We start from the raw sequence: 21,481 nt of genomic DNA on the forward strand, positions 1-21,481 counted from the left end.
TAAGGTATACGAAACGTAGACTGGGCCTCGACAACGTAAAGGGGGGCATTCTGCAGGTCTTGGTTCCGCCAGTGCTGCAATTGCATGCGCCATTCGAGAGTTGTGACTATTCCGTTGTTGTCCTTTTTGGATGAAGGGAGTTGTGCTGGCGAGGTCGTGGAATGGCCCTCGCGCTCGAGTCGATCAGATATTACATTGCCCGGGATTCAACACTGTCCTGGCAACCACTGCAATGAAATAGTGTGTCCGTTGCGCAGTGCCTCTCTGTGTGTGTGTGACGTTGATTTCATGAATCAGCTGGCCTTGATTACTTCCTCGTTTGAGAAGCGGCTGTAGCGTAGAGGGGGAGTCCAGTAAAAGTACCCAGGGTTTTGGAGGGCAGTCGTTGACAATCTGCAGCGCTGCTCTCAGTGCTGCCAGCTCGGTTTTTGTAGCCGATGTCTTGTGGCTGAGCTTCTGGCTCACACAGGCTTCTGAAGATGGTACCCATACACCTACGGCGGAAGATTCTGAAGTCACTGACCCATCAGCATTTGCGTGGGTATACCCGCCCTAGCAGCGAGATATATACTGAACTGTGTAGTATGTTAGGGCCGGTGGAGGCATCGCAAACGTTTTGCTGATTCCAGGCACCGTTGTTGTTATTGAACACGTAGAAAACTGCCAAGGTGGTAACTCAGGTCTAATGGGACGTCGATGGTATGGCGGCAGGAATTTCTGCACATGACTTGTGGAGCTATCAGCTAAAGCATGGGCAAACTAACCGCTAATATGGCGGAAGCAGACGCGGATATTTTGTTATCTCTTAATAGTACACAGGGCGAGAGGGCGGTATCGCGCTTCACAAAGTGTCCCGGTCGTTGAAGTGCACTTAAGGGGTCTGAGGCAAATACGCAGAGCTTGCGCCTGTAGTGCCTTAAGTTCCTTGACGTTGCTCTTGGACAGTGCACCGAGGGCAGGCAGGCTGCAGCGAAGCGGACCTATAAAGAGTGCTTTGTAGAGTCGTAGCAGCGAGGCAACCGGGCAACCCCTACCAGTGCCTGCAAACATTCGTAGGATGTGCACGAAAGACTCTTTTTGAGTCACCGAATATGATAGGTCCACGGCATTGAACCGTCAAAGGCAATGTCCAAGATACGATGGCATCGCACCTGTGGTATGGTGCAGCCTGCTATTGTCAGGGCATAACGCGACATGTCGCGTCTAGTAAATACCATCGCATCGCCTTTTTTCGGGCGAAAGAACCAGACCGCAATTTTTCAGATATCGTGCAGATTATCACGATCAATGAAACTCACTGTAATTATCGAGTTGTCGTCGCGACAAGTTGCACTATGATTTTTAGAAACTTTTATCTTGTACTGAAAACTACAGATATTATTAATTAATTAACTGGTTCACTGATTGATTGATTGGTTGATTGATAATGACACCTCCTTTCCATCGAGTCGATGACACGTGCCATCTAATCAAAGAAGCTGATGCATCTTGTAGTACTACCAATTTTTATTTTACCACTGCTTTTAGGTTCAAGTTAAATTTTGTGCGGAACAGGTGACACCTGTCCTAACCTACGCTCGCGGCTCCACTTTCGCATTTCTTTAAATCAATAAAGCTGTGTACCTCTCTATATCGCCCGTCAGCTTTCCATCTTATTTTAGCAACTTCCCCAGCTTCGTGATTTAAATTTTGTGTGTTACCTTGAAACCCTGGGACATGCATTCAAGGCTATCCAAATCCCCATATGCATATGAATGAATGTCATGACCGTCCAATACAATGTCCCGCGGCCTTTTAATTTTCATTTTTACACTCTGCACACGCCCCGTAATTTCGTGCATACTTCGCCGCAAAGCTTTTTTTTTTCTAGAACAGCCTGCTCTAGACTCAAAGAACAAAACAGTGCCTTTGGAGTTACACGGAAGTTGTCCTTTCTGATGTCAAAATGTCCCGCCCTGTACATCGCTAACGACGTTTTCGAATACATTTTTTCCCCAATTTATTTGTCTCTTTGCTTTGCTTCTTTTTTCTTCGAGGGGTGGGGAATTATATCGGCTGTCTTTGCTTATCCCCTGCTGTCTACATACTCCATCCCTAGCGTTTCTGTCTAAAGTGTCGTGTGGTGTTGGAGGAAGTACTGCTGGGATCTTGGCCAGACGCGCAGCGTTCCCACAAGGCATTTAAAGTGATGCTGACATTTCTGCGCAGCAGCGGCCTCCCAGCGATACTGTAGTTGAGGCCCTCCCGGCTGAACTTTAACACATGCACAGTATAAGTATAGGCATCTTCTCTACATAGCCATTAATTCATTTCTCTGCCATCTTCATCTTTCTCGTCCTCTATGCACGCTCTTTCCTCCCCTTTCCCTTCCCACACACAGAATAGCTGGAAAGAAATACTACCGTCAGGCCGACCTTTCTGTGTTTTTTCACTTCAATAAAATTCCTCTCTCTCTCTCTCTCTCTCCCTCTCTCTCAGTCACTGTCGACGCTCTTCATGTAGACGTGCCTAAACACTTCAGCTGTCCGCTCACGTGAATCAATTTTTCTTAACCGCTCCTCAAAACACATTTTATAACGGAAAACAATTCAGCGCCAAGTTGTCTTCTATAGTGCCATATGTTAGTTCGTAACTCCCTGCACATACAATTGACATGGGATTCCTTCCCACTACGCCGTGTAGTCTTCGCAATCTTGTAACCTTGATTGATGATTGATTAATTGATTGTGGGGTTTAACGTGCCGACGGTACCCAGCAAAATGAGGCGCGCCGTAATGAAGGGCTCCGGATTAATTTCGCCCACCTGGGGATATTTAACGTGCGCCGAAATCTCGAACACACGGGCGTTTTCGCTTTTCACCTCCGTCAGAACTTGTAATCTTCGCAAACTTTAGGCCTTTCGAGCCATGATGAATAACTTTCAGAAGACAATATTTATCGGGAACATTTGCTAACCTTTACTGACTTGTAACTAACTTGTACTAACCTGTTAGTAGCTTTACTAACTTGAAATCACTGTCCAATTTTTAAATCGCGATAAGAACAAACCATTTAAAGTAATCCGTGACGAAATGCAGACTTATTCTTGGGGCGGACGAAAGCTATACAATTAAAGTGCACAAATATAGACGAACGATAATGACAAGCGTGCTTCATTCCCAAAAAAAACGATGGTCCTGATTCCTCTATCACGGCTTTGACAGCAAGTATACGAGCTCGGCTTGTGCAGTATTCAATAAAATACTTCTGAAAATGTCAATCGAAAACCCTTGCCGAATGCACGCATGCGCAGTGAGTTCGAACGTCGAGCGTTTCAAGAGATCACACTACTGATTAGTAATCAGTTCTTAGATATCCTATAACCATCTCTCAGAGTATTAGCATCGCAGTATAGTCTAATAAAATGTGTTATTGAACTATAGTTGGTAGAGAATAACTGATAATATAAACTGCGCAACTGAAGACGAAAAACAAGATCGAACATCCTCCGCCACTATGTCCTTGTGCGTCCTTGTAGTCCTTCGTCCTCGGTTGTGCTACTTAATTCATCACTTAGCATAGAAGATATCCTGCTGAGCCCCGGATGCGGGTTCGATTCCGGCGAGGGCACCCGTTCTTTTTATGGAGGCGGAAAACGAGAACGCTTGTGTGTCGATATTTCGGGCACGTTACAGATACGCAGGCTGTCGACATTAGCCCGGAGCGTCTCATAGCCCATGTGTAGCTTCGGTGCGTTAAACACCGCAAATCATCGAAGACAAGAAGTCGCGTTCGCTACAACATAGACCTGGTTGGCCGACAGATGTGGAAGGAACAACATGGGTAACAATCCTTGCCTTTGAAACATCTTGAAGGTAGCGCACTTACACACTAGAGCGCTGAGTCACAAGCGGTTTTTATTAGACCAGACACACATCTAAGTACTACAACCCAAACACATGTGACCACAAATCATACAAGCGTCACAATTCAACGTATTATTTCCAAAACGTGACAGGGGTGTCGTGGGTTAGTGTGCCTTCGATTCATTCACAGTGTTGGAACTTTTAAATCGCTCTCTAGCGTAAATATATGATTGATTGATTGAAGGGTTTAACGCGCCGACGCAACGCAGGCGATGAGGCGCGCCGTAGTGGAGGGCTCCGGATTAATTTTGACCACCTGGGGATCTTTAACGTGCGCCGAAATCTCGCACACACGGGCGTTTTTGCTGTTCGCCTCCATCAGAAAAGCGGCCGCCGCGGCCGGGAATCGAACCCGCGACCTCGTGCTCAGCAGCGCAACGCCTTAGCCACTGAGCCACCGCGGCGGGTCTAGCGTAAATATAAAACTCGCGCATTCATCAACGCAGTTGGTCCGTGCCTGTCACGTTTTGGAAATAAGATGATGTATTTCGGTTGTAGTACTTAAAATAATACATGGGTTTCGGTTGTAGTACTTAAATGTGTGTCTGTTCTAATAAAAAACCAGTTGTAAGTCAGCGCTGTGGTTTGTCGTCTATTTTCTTACTGTCCGTGTGTAAGTGCGCTACCTTCAAGATGTTCTAAATCCAATACCAACTGGCCGAGTTGTCAATTCTTCTATAATTCTTGACTTCTCCGACGTAAGTTATAAAACGTTGCGCAATTTTAGGTGCGGAGTACCTTAGGACCTCACAATGTCCGTCCGCGTCCGTGCGCATCGCATTCACAATTGCAAAAAATCACGCAGGTACCGGCAAGATTCGAGCCTGCTTCTGGTAGACCAGACAGAGTTAGTGTCAGTCGTCTAACCCATTGGACTACGACTGTGAGTTCGTACCCGAGAGTCTCGCCTGTAACGGTACGGAGTACCTTAGGACCTCCCAGTGTGCGTCCGCATCCATCCGTGCGCACACCACCATCAAGCGAAAATCAAGCGAAGTTCAATTTGAGCCGTGAGTTGCAGTTCCATTTAGGGAATAATCAAGGTGCAACTCCCGGCTCAAATCGAATGACGTTCAGGGCGCAAATCGGATGTCACTCGGGGCGCAACTTGGATGTCATTACGAGTCCACGTACACCGCACCCTCGCCATCATCCACGGAGTGGAGATGCTGGCATTTTTTCTCTCCCGGTTGGCACGCGACGTAAAAGGTCGCCCTGCGTGAGCTATCGGGGGTATGAAATGTCCGTACTACAGGTCACTCAGGCGGACGGCCTTTGCGCAACAAAGGCTGAGTGGGAGCCAGGAACGGATCATCAATCAGAGGACGCCCTTCCAGGTACGGCCTCCTGTGACAGTTGCTTGAAGCAACACACGCGCTTCTTCTGGATTGTAACGGTAAAGAAACGGCTGCACAGATGACAGCTGCGGGGGGTCATTTAGCCGTCATTTCCGCCGCCGTCTGCACATCCCCCTCTGTTTGACAAGGTGTGCGCGCTACGCGGGATTCAAGAGCAGACACGCAGGGAAGTTTTTTCGAGTTTCTGTGTTCTTCGGGAGCACGCTGAGCCCGCGTGAGCAGGTGAACGTTCCTCGGTCCTGTAGGAAGAAACTGCTCGTTTCAGCGAACACTTGCCGAAGGTTCGAAAATATAACCCCCGGTGTGTTTAGTTTGTTTATTTAATGACAGCGTGTTTTGTTTATGACAGCGTCACGTTCTGCCTGACGTGATAACCATGCTGCGCCCTTTTATATTTTGTGTTTCTTTTCTACAGTCCTGCCTTGCGCAGGCTAATGACGTCTAACAAAAAAACACTTGCTTCCCGGCCCCTCATCAAATATGTGGTAACTTTATTGTGTACACATCCAATCAACTTGCCCCTCATCAAAGCACTGGCCACCTTAGTTTGTACCCATCCAATCGACTTTCTCCTTTAAAGATCTGGTCGCCTTAATTTGTACACATCCAAACAACTTGCTCTCCATCAAAGCTCTGGCAACCTTAGTTTGTACCCATCCAATCAACTTGCTCCTCATCAAAGCTCTGGCCACCTCACTTTGTACACATCCAATCAACTTGCTGTTCATCAAACCTCATCAAGCCAACCTTAGTTTGTACACATCCAATCAATTTGCTCCTGATAAAAGCTTTGGCAACCTTAGTTTTTATTCATCCAATCAACTTGCTCCTGATCAAATCTCTGACCGCTTTAGTTTTGTAACCAAGACGACAGGACACTCCCCAACAACGCCAGTGCCGTGCACCATCGCGGATCATCATCACCGCCATGCTTTTGGCATCCCGTCATCTATCATCATCAAAAAGAGTTTCCGAAGAAGAGGTTCAAATTTCTCGGCATCACCCTCTCTGCTTGAGCTCTCCTGAACACCATTAAACCCTTCTACAATGTGGTAGAGGTGCGGGGTATCGATGCTACTACCTCTGCCCCCCTTAGTTTGTACACATCCAACCGACTCGATCCCTATCAAAGCTCTGGCCACCTTGGTGTGTACACATCCTACCAACTTGCCCTCAACGAAGCTCTGTCCACCTTAGTGTGTACAGATCTTGCGACTCCAGCGTTCGCCTCCAGACAAAACGATTGTCCCGACGGAGGAAACATTTTTCTTTCTTTTTTCGCCGGACAGTTTGTCTGCGGGCTCAGTTTCAGCGGTGCCTGCCGTGGTGCGGTGCGGTCTTCTATAATTTGACGCCCCGGAACACAAAGTGCGCGAACCTCGCTCGCGTGTACTCCGCGTTATCAGTAGATTGGGCACAAGGACATCGCGGTGTCCGTCCCAGAAGGGCCCGCGCCGCCGACTATGTATTAAGTTCAACAGAGTCGGGCCCGTCTCGACACTGTGACGCCGACGGCGAGTTGGGCGGCGGGGGGGAGAGGGGGAGGCGACCGAGGGTGCAGACGTGTTGGGTTTCAGTCCCCGCGCCGTCAGCGCGTCGTCGCCCCCCTCCCGCGCCTTCTTGCGAACCCCCCTCGGAGGGCGGGAGTGCGTGTCTGTGTGGGCGTGTGCTTGGGTGTGCGTTAGTGCCAAGCCGGGGGGGAGAGGGGGAGGAGGCTTATGGAGGCGTCTTTATAACGCGCTTATCTCGGCTGCAGATGACACAGGCCGAGCGGACCGCACTGCGAGCTCACACAGTCGGCAAACAGGCGACCACCACGATGTACGGCACGGACAAGGTGAGCGTTTAGTGCCTTCTTCTCTCTACGCGTCTCCCCCTATATATATAAACACACACGTGCACACCCAGACAACACGTGTTGTACAGTTATGGAGACGCTGTTTTGCGTGTAAACATAAGCTTGCTTAGGCCTCTAACGTCTTTCGCCCTTGAATATTGTTGTTTGCGGACGGTATTATCGTGGCTGCGTTAGTTCGTCCGAAGAGATAAAGAAAGCTTAGCTATGGCCAACAGGCTACTAAACACTGTTAACGCCTTTAAACCGATGCTATCAACTGAAAAAAAAAAAAAGCAACTCCAAACACAACCGAGTAACTTTGAAAACGGTGTTTGTTCTAAATGCACATCGCGTTCCTGTTCTGAGGACTTGTGGACATTGGTCGCGTAGTGTGTTTTCCTCCCGTAGTGGTACCCGGGCGAATGACAGATATCATATGTGGAGAACCACAAGGATGCAACTTGCAAGCTCGTACCTGAATCGCTTGAAAAAAATTTTAAAAAGGCAGAATTTTAGGGACCTGTCTGACTGGGTGATCTTGGCCAGAACCTCTCCTGGTCTGAACCACTTAACTAACACGACTGCACGTGAGCAGACTAAGCATAAAGATAGCTGAATCATCAAAATCCCGCTTGAGCGTGTTGTAGTCTGCATGAGCAAACGTATAGGCAAGGGAGGCTGGAAAATGTGACTACGTGGAAAATCAATATTTGAGCGGTGCTCAGCCCAAGCATTCGCGGCCGTGCTCGTAAAACGAATCTTTTACACGTGAAGCAATGTTCACGAGCAACTCTCGTTAGACTCTTCGCGTATTTGTCGCTGCAGACACTTCCCGACGCAATATTCTCGCCGTCTGCTCAAGCGGGCTGCGGGTGGGAATGCTTTGCGGAGCTTCAGGATATTGACTCGCGCTGTCTACAAGCAGTACGCTCAACGGTGCCGCGCCGGCGAAATGTTAGAGAACCATGTAGGGGGCAATTGTTGCTTTTTGAACTTCTTACCGGCCATGACAGAACGTCCTTTGACGTTACTTTTACAGCACAATAGCATTTATTTTAAACAACAAATGCAGTCTTACCTCGTTAAGCTTGTCAAACTTCGTTAACTTAAAACTTGCTAAATGAGCTCTGCGGGAAAATGACGTGTTTTGCAGGTTCAGAGAGGTTAAGTATCGAGCGCCGCAAATTGGAAACGTTGGGGGTGCCGACGGCGACAAAAGCGAGAGTAAAGGTCAAAACGTAGCTTGAACGAAGTCCCTCTAAACGCTTAAGAGAGGCATCACCATGTTCTGAGTTTCTTACATCTGTTTTTTTATGTACTTTCTCCCCGAGGGGAAAAAAAGTGCGTGTTCGCGCGGAACCGATGGAGCTGCCTGGCATAGAAACATCACTCATACTTTTTTCTAACGTCAAGGAGGTAGTTGCTCAGAGTTCAGGCAAAGTGTAGCACCATAATTGCAACCATTTCGTCTGCCCGCTGGTAACCAGTTGTTGTTTGTCAGGCTTCACGTATCAACGTTCATAACCTTAAGCTGAACAAAGTAAGAATCATTTTAAATCAGCAACTCGCCGCGGTGGCTCCGTGGCTAGGGCGCTGCGCTGCTGAGCGCGAGGTCACGGGATCGATTCCCGGCCGCGGCGGCCGCTTTTCTGATGGAGGCGAAAAGCAAAAAGCGCCCGTGTGTACGAGATTTCGGCGCACGTTAAAGTTCCCCAGGTGGTCAAAATTAATCCGGAGCCCTCCACTACAGCGCGCCTCATCACCTGCTCTGCGTCGGCGCGTTAAACCCTGCAATCAAATCAATCAAATTTTAAATCAGCAGCGGCTAGGGACTGGAACTGCGGCTAGAAGTCTTTCTTTTGGTATAGGCATGGCGAACACTCACGTGGACATCTGTGCGCGTCACAAGAAGTCAAGCTTCTAGCTATCACTAAGGATGCAGGCATTTCGTCGAAGCTGGGTAACACTTTTGCTCACGCCAACGGCGTTTCAACATGCGATACGGGCATGAATATTGATACCCGCCAAGTTTTTCACGTATGAATATCATATTACCGGCCGCGCGACTGACACGCAAGTTGCGACTTGTACGACGCCCAGGTTCCTTGTCACAGAGGCTGCAGTCGTCTGTAACAATTACAGGATACTTCTGGCTTAGCTTTGGGCTAGATGAGAAGCCGCGGACGTTTTGATCTGTGGCCGTATACTTCGCGCAGATCATTTCGGTTTTAGCGCTCAAATCAAAGCGTTTTGTAAAAGCGCGGGAATATTAAATGTCACCCAAGGACCCCGCAAATAATGATAATAAGAAAACGTCCGTCCCGCTCTCTTGCACTGCACACAATGTGAGCATTATTGTTTCTTGTTTTTGTACGTAAAGGAACGCTTCTTCCTTGGGTTTCGGCTGAAAGCGGTACATATACGAAAGGGAACCGAACATATTTAAGTAAAAGAGCTGGTGCGTTCTGACTGTGGTAATCATCAAATTATGATAGAGGCGAACAAAAGAATAGAAATAAAAGTCCCCGTGTGCCGAGATTTCGGCACACGTTAAAGATACCCACGTCGTCAAAATTAACGCAGAACCCTTCACTATGGCACTCCTCATACCTAAAGTGTAACTTCAGCGCTTACTTCCTTTACCACCTCTTCCCTCATACACACACACACAAAATAGAAACAATCAAGTTTAAAAACTTAGCGAATGCTAATATCTGCTATAAGCCCGCAAAGGCTTGGGATGTTAACCCTTGTAGCATCATAACTAACAGTTAAAACCCGATCCAACGAAGTCACCGGGAACTGCGAAATGTTTCGTTAAATAGAGAACTTCGTAAAATCGGGATTGTCATTTTACAAGCAGTTGATTCCATAAATTCGATGTCTCAAGGAAGGCGCATCACAGCAGATACCATGACATCGTAACTTCGGCGGACGCATAGACGAACCTGGACGTCCATTTTTTTTTCCTGACCTGGCGGAATCATCTTCGTGGCATTGTGGCGAAAAACATTCGAAATTTATCTTTTTTTTTAAATGTGTATGCTTTTTGAAATACTGGAATAAATCGGGAGTGGCGCCAAATCTACTTCGTTAGTTCCAGTTCATAAAAGCATTGAGTCGTATGGGCACCTGCGGGGAAATCTCAATTTGTTCGTTATATCGGGAAAATCGTAAGATTGGGTTTTGTTAGAACGAGTTTTGACTGTAATCGAAATTAAAAGAATCGCGTGCGCTCTGAGCACAATTCTCCACCTCCCGCGCGAATCGCTTGCAGGTTGCGGCCGTTGGTAAGTTTGAATTTCCAGCTTCTTTTGTGTACTAAAACATAATGAACGTCGACATAAGCCGACCGTGGCCTTCCGCAAAAATACGGATGTTGTTTCCCCAGAACAGCGGCTATATTACTGAGATTGACAAAGGGCTCGCCGAAGACTTCGGCGGCAGCTGTTTCATGGCCTTAAGAAATGACAGCCGTCCATATATGTGCAGTCGCGCGTATTTTTCGTTTGCATCTGTGAACACTGCCACTGTTTTCCCAGCTGGGGTGACTAACTTAAAAATGTCTGCACGGCACTAAAATATTTTAAGCCTCGATGAAGGAGAATGGGAGAAAACCAGAAGAACCGTATTAACAAATTTTCCCTGGTGAATTTTTTCTTACTGCATAGTGGCGTGGCACGACTTCGCAATGAAACGTCATTTGCAAACAATGATATCTGCAAGGAATATTATTTCTGTCTCATCTATACCACTCACACAAAAGAAAAAAATAAAGAAATCATTTTGTTTTTTCGGGCGCCATGAAACCTAATTTGAGGTTTTGTAAGAACCCGAGTAATTTTAAAAGCCCAGCTAATTTTTTTTTACGGCAGCCGGAGTGACTAACCTACTTCAAAACATCTGCACAGCGTTAAAATATTACTAGCCTAGATCAAGGAAAATGGGAGAAAAACAGAGGAACCTTGCTAACGAATTTTCTCGCGATTTTTTTTTTCTTACTGCGTAGTGGTAGGACACGACCTCGCAATGCAACGCAGTTTACAAACAATGATATTTGCAAATAATATTATTTCTCTCTCATCCATACCGCTCGCACAAAGGAGCGAAATAAAGAAGTCATTTTATTTTGTCAGACAGTGTTATATTACAAACCGAGTAGCCAGCTGTCTCAATCTTACTTTCGGTCGCACAAGAGCTAATTTAGTCTGTGCGAAACACCAAATCGTCCAAATGAACTTCGGTCCCTCCCTACCTGATGTCCCAAATACCGTACATTTGTTTCTTACGCCTAATGTCGAACTTACCCTACATTTTACGGTCACTACGAAAGCTTTGTAAATCAGAGAATAGACGAACACCGGGTGTGATTTCTTAAAGGGACCCTGCAACACTTTCGACAAACGCTTTCACTCTTTCCTTCGCGTCTGGAAGCACTGCGAAAGCCGTAGTTATCACCAGCACGGAACGTCACTGCTTGATTTGCTCAGAAGATGCGCCTTCCGTTTCTGCTTTGATTTTGCGGCGACCTTCTTAAAGCGGCCACGTTTGTTGCTGCAACCGAAGCGAAGCCGACCAATGCCCGCTACACCGCTGTAATGACGTAATTCAAGCGCTCGCAGAACGCCTATTGAAGAGAGAAAAATCCTTCGAGCAAGTTTTTTAAGTTATCTGATGGGCCTAGAGCAGTAATTTCTGGCCGAGGTACTTTGTGACTCCCTACTCTAAGTACTGGATGTGTTTGTTGACTACAGCCTGAAAGCTTTAAAGATTTAGAGAAAAGTTGAAAGTGTTGGAGGGTGTTTAACGAGGCTGGCTTCTATTTTATTTTCGGTGACGTATCGTTCCACCCTGGTAGCTTTCAAAGAACCTTCTTGCGCGGCGGCTGAAATGCATCCTCGTATGAATGGATGCCCGCACGGCCAGCCCGCCATTTTGCCTTTGCGAACCTTTCGCTTTTTAAAACTCGCTGGCATGCATTTGTACACGTCTAGCCAGACTTTTCTTCCAGGGTGCAGAGGGGCCAACAGTCCGCACGCGCTGGCTCTGATAACGCTCCCTGAGTCTTCTGGGGGCGGGGAAGATAAGGTGGAAGACCGGGAGAAGAGAACGATAACCAGGTTGGGCACCGCATCAGTTGCGGGCGCGTGCGTCGACGCGCTTTAGCGCGTCCAAGTTGTCCGTACCCTCTCTCTTACCGAACTCCCAGAATGGCGCGAACATTATCAACGCTCGGGCCTTCTGTTATTAAAGGGGCGTTGGTTGGGAGATACCGCGGGTGGGGGGTCTTGACATGGGAAGAAGCTTAACGGGGGGAGGGGCGGTAGACAGATATGCGGGAGGGGGGGTGTAATGAGACCCGAAGATGTCGGCGGCGCCCACAGGCTCGTCTTTCAGCTCCAGATGGCACAAATGTAAGGGGAGACGATTAAGGAGGCACGCACCCTGCGGAGGCGCGAAGGGCTACTATACAAGCGAAGACACACTGGGAGCCTGATCCAGACCAGAGTCACAGGGAAGGGAGAGTAGAGATAGGCTTTGCTTCGCCCTGCTCTGTCCTGTCCGGGTTTGACGGAGTGGGCTGCTGCTGCCGCCGACGCCCGCTGTGGGAGGTGGAAAATTCCCGGACATAGTTACCTTCTGGGAAGAGGCAGGACACTCTTCTTTTTCGTTTTTCATTTGATTGATGGAGCTAGAGGAACTTCGCTCCTTCTCAGCGCTATCGTTGAAAGTACATTTGCTACGAGAATGTGATTGTGTCGAACAAACTAACTGCGCAATGAACATGCCGCGAGTTTTGGCCCTTCTTGCCTTTAACAAGACCTCATCTCCGCATTGTGCCAGTGAAAAAAAAGTGATTATTATTTCAGAACAACCTCAAATTGATTTCAAATTTCTCCAGCAGTAATGATTGCTGAGTAAATAAAAAACAGCAGAAATGCTCCGATTTGACAGAACTCCAAAAACAGCAGAGGCTATTGGAACACTGACTTCAACCGTCGAATTTTCTTGGAAAGATTTTTACTTCCAAGACATATGGAACGAACGTGAAGTCATTATTTCCTGACATTGACAACGTTAGGCATTAATGTATTCTTTTTATCCTGAAATAAGCATTCTTTTCAGGGTTGTTAGTAACACATATTTTCTCTCCCACAGCTTCAGGTTGATCCAAAGTCAGCCCAAGTTCATGCTTTACTGAGAGAAGTCGAGGGAAGCTTTTTCTGCAGGCTTAGTTTTTTCAGAACTGCCTTCTGATAATTTACCTTGTCTCTCTACTAAATCTTTACACCTTGCTAATGTCGTAGGTGCCTTAACAAGTTCCAGACTGTAGCACAAAAGAATACTCTCTATGAAATCAATGAACTCTATCGCCTATAGCGTCGTGTTACGCTGGCCACACCTCTTTACGCTCTGTCCTTACCTTCCCCTTCTTTTACTGTTTTCATCTTTTTTTTTTTCCATTGTTCACCTTCTCTACGTGTAGGATAGCCAATTAAGCCACAGCCTGCTTGACATTCCTGCCTTTCCTTTACCTTTATTCTTTCCTTCTTCAAGCGTGATAGCCGAAACTAGCTAGTAACATACGCTAAATCAAGTGTTTGCCGCAATCGCGTGACATTATTGCGCGGAATTCTAATGTGCAAACATAGTGGCACATCATTATAGCGTCGAAGGCACCTTCGATGCTGCCGGATTTTACCACAGCGACTTTGCCCTTTTTCACAGTTAACCACATCGAAGCACAGTTCCACCGTATTCATAGAAATTCTATAGGGATCAGGACTGTTCATCAGTATATCGGTGAATTCGTGATATCGGGGGTTACTGTAAGGCGGTTCTGCTGTATTTGTTTTCTGTCAAAACTAAAATCCCCAAAACGAAATTCTGGAAGGATTTTATGATCTGGATAGTCTTCCTATAAGGTGTAGTGTTAGGGCAAATCCCCAGCCGATGCATTTAATACTCGCTCCTGAAAATACACAATCACGTGACGCAAGAAGTATTTTTATGACGTAGTAGAAGACACTTTTTGAAGCTATTGTGGCCTAATCGTGCGATCTAACAATGCTCGTGTTTTGTTTGTTTGAGCATGCCGAAAACACTTGCTGATCCGCATCGACGCCTCCGTTTTATACACAGCAGTTCATAACCGAAGAATAACATTGCGACGCCGTTGTGCGTTAGGTATCGTCAAGGCTTAGGAATAGCTCGCAATTAAATTAATCAGATTGATTGATTTTAGGGTTAACGTGCCGACGCAACGCAGGCGATGAGGCGCGCCGTAGTAGAGGGCTCCGGATTAATTTTGACCACCTGGGGATCTTTAACGTGCGCCGAAATCTCGTACACACGGGCGTTTTTGCTTTTCGCCTTCGTCAGAAAAGCGGCCGCAGCAGCCGGGAATCGAGCCCGCGACTTCGTGCTCAGTAGCGCAACGCCTTAGCCACTGAGCCACCGCGGCGGGTTAATTAAATTAATCCGAATCAATCTATCACTAAATGCTGCTTCGGCGCGTCTTGCTCTAAACATGATTGCGAATTCGGTATAGGTGTTCGTGATACGGCGGATTCCCCCCGGATACTGCGGCCCCTTACACGTTTAGATTGAATGATATTTTTTTGCGGGAAGCGCCTGCCCGCCCACTTGCGTACGAACAGCCATTGTTTAGCGCGCCAGTGAGTGGAACCCAGCAAGCCGGAAATAAATGCGGAGGCATGTACGCACAAAATTAGCGCTATGGCGCAGAACAGCCTAATGTTCAGAAGCAGCGCACGAAACGTAGGAGGGAGCGTCGGTAGCGCGCGCAGGTGCGTCAAGAGTCAGCGAACCGCGCCTAGAGTTCAACGCTCGCGTGTCGGAGAGAGGGCGCGTAACATCACTAAATAAGCTACGCTTAAGAGTACGCCACTTCGTGCACCCGGAAGCGTCTGCGGGCCATTTTGTTTCTGGCTTGCAGTGTTGCCACCTCTCCTAATAAAACCTGCTGCTCTAGCGTCCGGCAGCAGAGAGAGAGAGAGAGAGAGAGAGAGAGAGAGAGAGAGAGAGAGAGAGAGAGAGAGAGAGAGAGACGCTCAGAAACAAAATGGCTGCGCCCATATGTAAACAAATATCACGTGGTGCCGACCGACCAATGAAAATCCTGGCGGCACATAACAATGAAAGAAAAGAGTGCCGATACTCTAAAAGCCTTTATTTAGTGATACCAGGGCCAGGATAAGCACCACGGTCGCTGCAAAATAAACGCGAGGGCGGAAATGGCGGGAGATTTTCAAATATTCACCTTTTCAACTGTTTCGTGCTGTTAACGTTGACCTTTTACTCATTTATCCTTTTACCATTGGACTGCCGTGGCACCGGGATAACTAGCGTAGTCGACAGGACGACACAACTGCGCATGCGCAGCATAGTCCCGAGTATGCTCGCATCTTATCTCGATTTTACAAAAATTAAAAGGCCAACATGAGGTTGTCGAGTGCGACGACAGTCCGCGGACGTCACGATTCATGTTTTGGCTGCGGTATTTTTCTTCGGCCTTTTGCACCAGAACAGCGAGCAATGTAGGAAGAAAAGCGGTGAACTATCACACTCGGTCAAGAGAGTTCAAAGCTTTGCCTGAATTCAACTCATGCATGTTTTTCTTTAATTAGGTTCAGTGACACGGCTTGAAAGCGGCACATGCATGAACCATCAAGTAAAAAAAAATACTTTTAAAGGACACTGAAATAGCAGGATGGTCCATATCTTTAAAAGTTGGCTTGATAGATACTAAATATGCAGCGAAGCAGTGACTTTCCAGGCAGGGCTGTTTCACTGTTCCGTGATATTCAAAACTTAAGGAACAACAGATTTTCTGTGAATTATCAGAATACTGATTTGTCAGAAGTGTTTAAATTATGACTTTGAGAACGATTGCAGCGGGAGTTATGATTAGGCATCCGTTTGAATCCCATTTCCAAGCATTTCTAAGCATGAAGTAGTTCGAATGCACATAACGGTGTTTAAAAGTTCATTTTATAGATAGTACGCTACCGGCAAAGCGTCGACTTTCTAAGCGAGGTTTGTTTGTTGCACAGCCGACTCTCATTATTTTAAGCTTGATTGGATACCAGGATTTGGTATGAATTATCGGTAAGTTTGAAATATCAAAAATTATCCCATATGACTCCTGGCAAGTTGATAGCGCATATCATGATTAGCAATCACTTGAACCACTTGAAAAAGATAACAGCTGAATCTTAACGGTACTCACCTACGGGGCAGAAAATTGGAGGCTCGCTAAGAGGGTTCAACTTAAATTGAGGACGACTCAGCGAGCAATGGAAAGGAAGATGATAGGTGTAACATTAAGGGACAAGAAGAGAGCGGAGTGGGTCAGGGAAAAAACGTGTGTTAAGGACATATTGGTGGAAATTAAGAAGAAGAAATGGGCGTGGCCAGGGCATGTAGTGCGAATGCAAGATAACCGTTGGTCATTAAGGGTAACAGAGTGGATCCCTAGAGAAAGCAAGCGTTGCAGGGGGCGGCAGAAAGTTAGATGGGCAGATGAGATCAAGAAGTTTGTGGGGATAAATTGGTCGCAGTTAGCACAGGACCGGGATAATTGGAGATCTATGGGTGAGGCCTTTGCCCTGCAGTGGGCGTAGATAGGCTGGTGGTGATGATGATGATGACGACGACTATGATGATGATGATGATGATGATGATGAACCACATTTTTAAGAATTCCTACACCTTAACACTACGAAATAAGCAGCAGGCAGAGGTGGAAGGCCCCTAAGTTTTCTTGTCATCTAGTGCTGACGATGCGTTCTAAAGAAATTGTGAGTGGTTGCTAGCTTTCCTGCTACATGTGCCTTCAACACCAAGCCCTATATGCCAGTAAGAACAGCCAGTTCGTTCCGAGAGTTTTCCGTTATCAGATATTTGCGGATCTGAGCCTAAATTTTAAACAGTGGCGATAAAGCAAAGGGTGTTTTCTGGTATGAACGATCAAAAATCTCGTACTAACAGAATGACGGCGCTTCATTTGTGCGGCTTTTAAATACATTGAAAGAACAGCGGGCCGACAAAAATTTTATTTTGTTTGAATTATTCAAAAGGACGAATTATGGCAGTTGGCATTACTACAAACGTAAGAAACCTTATCTTCAGGAAATGTTCGAACTTCCTAATGGCTGAACCAAGGCGTAATATTTTTATCTTCGTGAAACTTTTTAGTCGATTCTCTTATCGGTACAGGTGGCTTAAAGCGCATGTGTTTTTAATGTGGTGTTGCAGCTGGACGCGGAGTGTTGGGAAGACTTGAATGAATGTAAACAGCTGCTCATGAAGCTCGACCCACTTCGTCGTCAAACACAAAGTGTCCTGGAGTGAAAAAAAAAAACAACCTCCTGTGATATGACAGGCATCCTGCAACGTGTAAACGAAGCACATGTACTTACGAGAGCGAAGTTTCCCAGTTCTTCTCCTTGGTTTTTTTTCTGTTTTAAAATGCTGTAATGCTATATTTCTTGCCCTATTCAAATTCCTCTAATGTGTCGGATAATATTAAAAGAATATTGCGGTCCACTATTTAAATATCTGCGGACATTCGAGAGAAACCCACGTAATAGTAACTGATTTCAGATTTCTGGATAATTTATTTATTCTTCTTGAAGCAAAAGTTGTTGACGGGGACCTCTTATCGCGGCTGTATGAAAGATGATTAAAGTTGTTCTTCAACGTTGATTTCGGCCAATAGGTTTCTGCGCTGGCTTAATACTTTTGCAATACTGAGACATGAAAGGAGGAGATAAGCTGCACTGAGTCAACAGCCTATATTTAGTACAGGGCACAACCTTGGGAAGCTGTGACCAATGCTTCTTCCGTGCTGTGCTGCGCTGGACCTTATCAACCTTGCCTCCAGAATTACAGGAATTTCTTCTGCCAGAAACTGCCTAGCTGCATTAGTGCGCGTTAAGAGGAGCCCTCCCTAACAAAAAAAGCTTCCTTTCAACCGGTAATGTCTGCCACAAACCCAGTAAGACAAATATTTTGTGATATTTACAAATCCTTGTTCCAATTACTTATGACGGCACCTGTACCTGGTGTGTGTGAGGGCAGGGGGGGGGGGGGGTTGTATACATGGTGTGATGGGTTACTGGGGCAGAGAAGGTACCAAGTGTATATAGCCCAGCCGACAGCAGATGTTTTGTGAAGCGAAAGCCCTCAGGGAAGGCAGAGGGGCTAAGGTGGTAAGTCATGTACACTTCTTCAAACAAAGAAAGTTTTTGAAATGTTTCAAAGATAGGAAGAAAGGGGACAGAAACATGCTCACCTGGTGAGATCCGAACCAACGACCTCCAGAACACTGGTTTGGTGCGATACCAACTACGCTACCGGAGAGGCTGGGCTCCGCTCCGCTTTCTTGGGTGCCTTGGGTAGTTTCTTGGGTCCAGTGGAGAACTTAGTGCTTTCTTCAAAAAGGCGGGAAAGAGTGGATCCCTAGAACGACATATTAGCAACTTATAAGGTTGAGTACAGACCGTATGGCACCCTGTAAATAGTTCCCAGGAAGAGCGTATGGTGCTCTTCACTCGTTGCATACCAAACCCTCGCGTTCAAAAAGCCAAAAATATAGAATTTTTACCAACTGTTCTGGAAAGCGCCGTGTTTGAGGCGGGCTATGTGCTGCTAATTTTATAATTGTCAGATCTATAAATCCACTGCCTGCGTCGTTACCAACTATGCGCATATTTAGAGACATGATTTTTGGCGCTAAAAGCGAGGAACAGACGAGCGATAACTCAGCAAGCGTGACTCTACAACATCTTCACAACTTAGCGTGCAGGACTGCGCGGATGTTGATCGTCTTGTCGACGGGCGAACTCAGATACATTATCGTATCATTTACATGCGTAACCTCGACGTCGTCTGAGCGGTCTTACCTTCACCGGATCGTCCAACGCGCCATCAGTCTGGCCTTCACGCGTTTGCTAGATAAATGAGGGGGCACTCAGTCATTAGCGTTTCTTTCGGATCAAGTTGACCTCTATTCGGCGACACAACACAGTCGCCGTTGTTGTTGTTTGAAGCTTCATTGAAAAGGAAGGTCCGTGGCCTATATGTGGATGAGGAGGGGACGGACTCGGTTGTCGTGGAGGTCGTCTTCGAGCGTGGGATCACTTGGATTACATGAGAACTCGTTCGTTAAATAATGACAGAGTGTAGACCACGTCTTGTTAGTTGTAGAAGATGAAGCTTCTGGCACATACCGCCACACTATCCTTGCCTGTGTAAAATCAGTCTGTCATCGCCATTAAAAGCGTTCCATCAGGGTGTCTGACAGCTCCGTTCTCTGGCGGCTCAACGGCAACGAGTCGGTCGCTCCGCGACACCACGGTTGAACTTTGGGGACTGGAAAGGTTTTGCGGCATAAATAACAATGCCGAAGAATGTTCCTAGTTGATGTTTTTTATCACTGTGAGTTGTGGTATCGCCGTGACGGGAGGTGAACTTGCGAAAGCGAGAAAACCTGGGACAGTGCCAGATGACGTGGTTTGGTTTGGATGTGGTAGGGTGTTAGCAATTCCGAGGGCTTTCTGCAGTAGTTGCTCTTTCGGAAAGTGTCTGGGGCCCTAGTGGTGTTCGTGCAAAGCTTGTTAAAGAAGACGTCTTGTGTTCGGGTTAGAGTTTGGCGGGGAAGTGGCATTGACTTGTGAAAACTTTAGGTTAGGTTAGGTTAGCTTAGGTTGGGTAGGGTTAGGTTAGATTAGGTTATGTTTATCTAGCTTACATTTCCGAAGCCTGATTGTAATACGTAGGGTGGGATCATTATAGGGGCAGTTGGAGCAGAAGTGGTTCGGTGAAGGCTTCCCTGGGGGACCATTGGCGGCTGCAGTGAGGACGGCCTCACGTGCAGTCACGTGAGCTGTTTGTGTCCCTGGAGCGCCTGCTTCATGACGTGGGCCCAGTCAACGTGACCGGGAAGCCTAATGTTTGCCAGTTCACCCACCTGCAATAGAGACACTCGCGCATGCCCTGTGCGGGCGTCCAGAACGTTCGCAGGCGCGAACCGCGCTTACAGCTTCATGCGGAAACCTCGAACTGCCCGCGTGCACTTCTTCGGACAGGTTGTTCCTGGACTGTTACACTTCAAATCGCCAGAAGAGGTTCCTTGGCCTGATGAACTTTTAAATGCATAGCATTTTAGTAACTCACAATGTCACGCGGCGTTGGCGTGCCTTGTCGTAGTCCGCATGCGCGCCTTGTCGTAGTCCGCATGCGCGTCTTGTCGTAGTCCGCAGGCGCGCCTTGTCGTAGTCCGCAGCCAGGAAGAAATAACAGTTTCCGGCGCCCGGTTTCGAACCCATGACGCCGCGGGCGGAACGCAAGGTGCCCGGCGCACTACCGACCGAGCCACGAAACCGACACAGATTTCGATGCACCGAAAGCGCCTTATATCCTTCACTCATTTCTCGTTTGTTTCGAAAGCGCCACAAGTTGTCCCGCGCCTCCAAAAGATGGCGACACGGGTCCCGCGATCGAGAGATACGACTTGCCGGCGCACCCCCTCGGAAATGCTGTGCATTTGATCGTGCCCCTCGCGAGGGGGATGTCTTTTTAGTGATAGCTACTAATCGTGAATGTGTCCTAGATTTGACGGCATTTGACGCAGCCCGCAAAAAAAAAGCTTACATTTCAGCGCGACTATTATTCGCTGAGACATCACACGTGCACATCCATACAATTCTGGGGACGCTGCGTTCGAATCACATTAACCGAGTTGGATTTTCCTGTAGGGACATTAAGAAAGCATCTGGAATCAAAGTGAGCGTTTTTGGGGGGGGAAGCTGTACTGTTAAATCGAAAAATGCTTTCGTTTGTTCTTATCGATGACTTCCAGAAATAATAACCAGGAATCGTAGCAGGATAACCGAACCGTGCGCGATTTGTCCAGCAGTCGGAAAATGTTTCTGAAGCAATCGGAACAACACCCTGCCAGCCATTACGCATTTTTCCTTATGTGTTGTAGTTATGTCCTGTTTTGTCCATTGTTTCCTCGTTACTTATGCCCTGTGGCAAAACAGCGCAATAAGTGCTAGCGGAAGATTTAGCTAATTTCGCTGTCACAGCTCCCGTTCAATTCGGCATACCCAATCTGGCAGTTTTTGCATCTTCAAGATTAAGACGATATCGGCATTTAGACGCTACTCATTCAAATCCATGCCTGTCATTTCAATAGTATAAACATTTAAATTTCGAGGGGAATGTTCATTTTTGTCGTTCTCGGCAATGCGAAGTGACCTTCACCGAGCTGCTCTGCCGGATTCCAAGACTAAATTTCTGTCTGTTTAGGACAGGGTTTTCACCTACGGAACTGTGTGTGCGGTGCCAGG

General features: G+C 47.0%; 1 protein-coding gene across 2 annotated transcripts in view; it reads left to right on the top strand.

The window, feature by feature from the left end:
• The window catches only part of LOC144143498 (uncharacterized), a 90,607-nt gene that overhangs the window by 24,124 nt on the left and 45,002 nt on the right, over window positions 1-21,481 (top strand). For both annotated transcript variants that reach the window (XM_077675270.1, XM_077675269.1), the window contains exon 2: window positions 7,020-7,100. In XM_077675270.1, coding sequence (XP_077531396.1) covers window positions 7,020-7,100 — 81 coding nt within the window. The remainder of the gene's footprint in view (window positions 1-7,019; window positions 7,101-21,481) is intronic.

Source organism: Haemaphysalis longicornis, unplaced genomic scaffold, assembly GCF_048455015.1.
Source record: "Haemaphysalis longicornis isolate Haplotype H1 unplaced genomic scaffold, Haemaphysalis longicornis Haplotype H1 scaffold_6, whole genome shotgun sequence".
Classification (NCBI taxonomy): Eukaryota; Metazoa; Arthropoda; class Arachnida; order Ixodida; family Ixodidae; genus Haemaphysalis; species Haemaphysalis longicornis.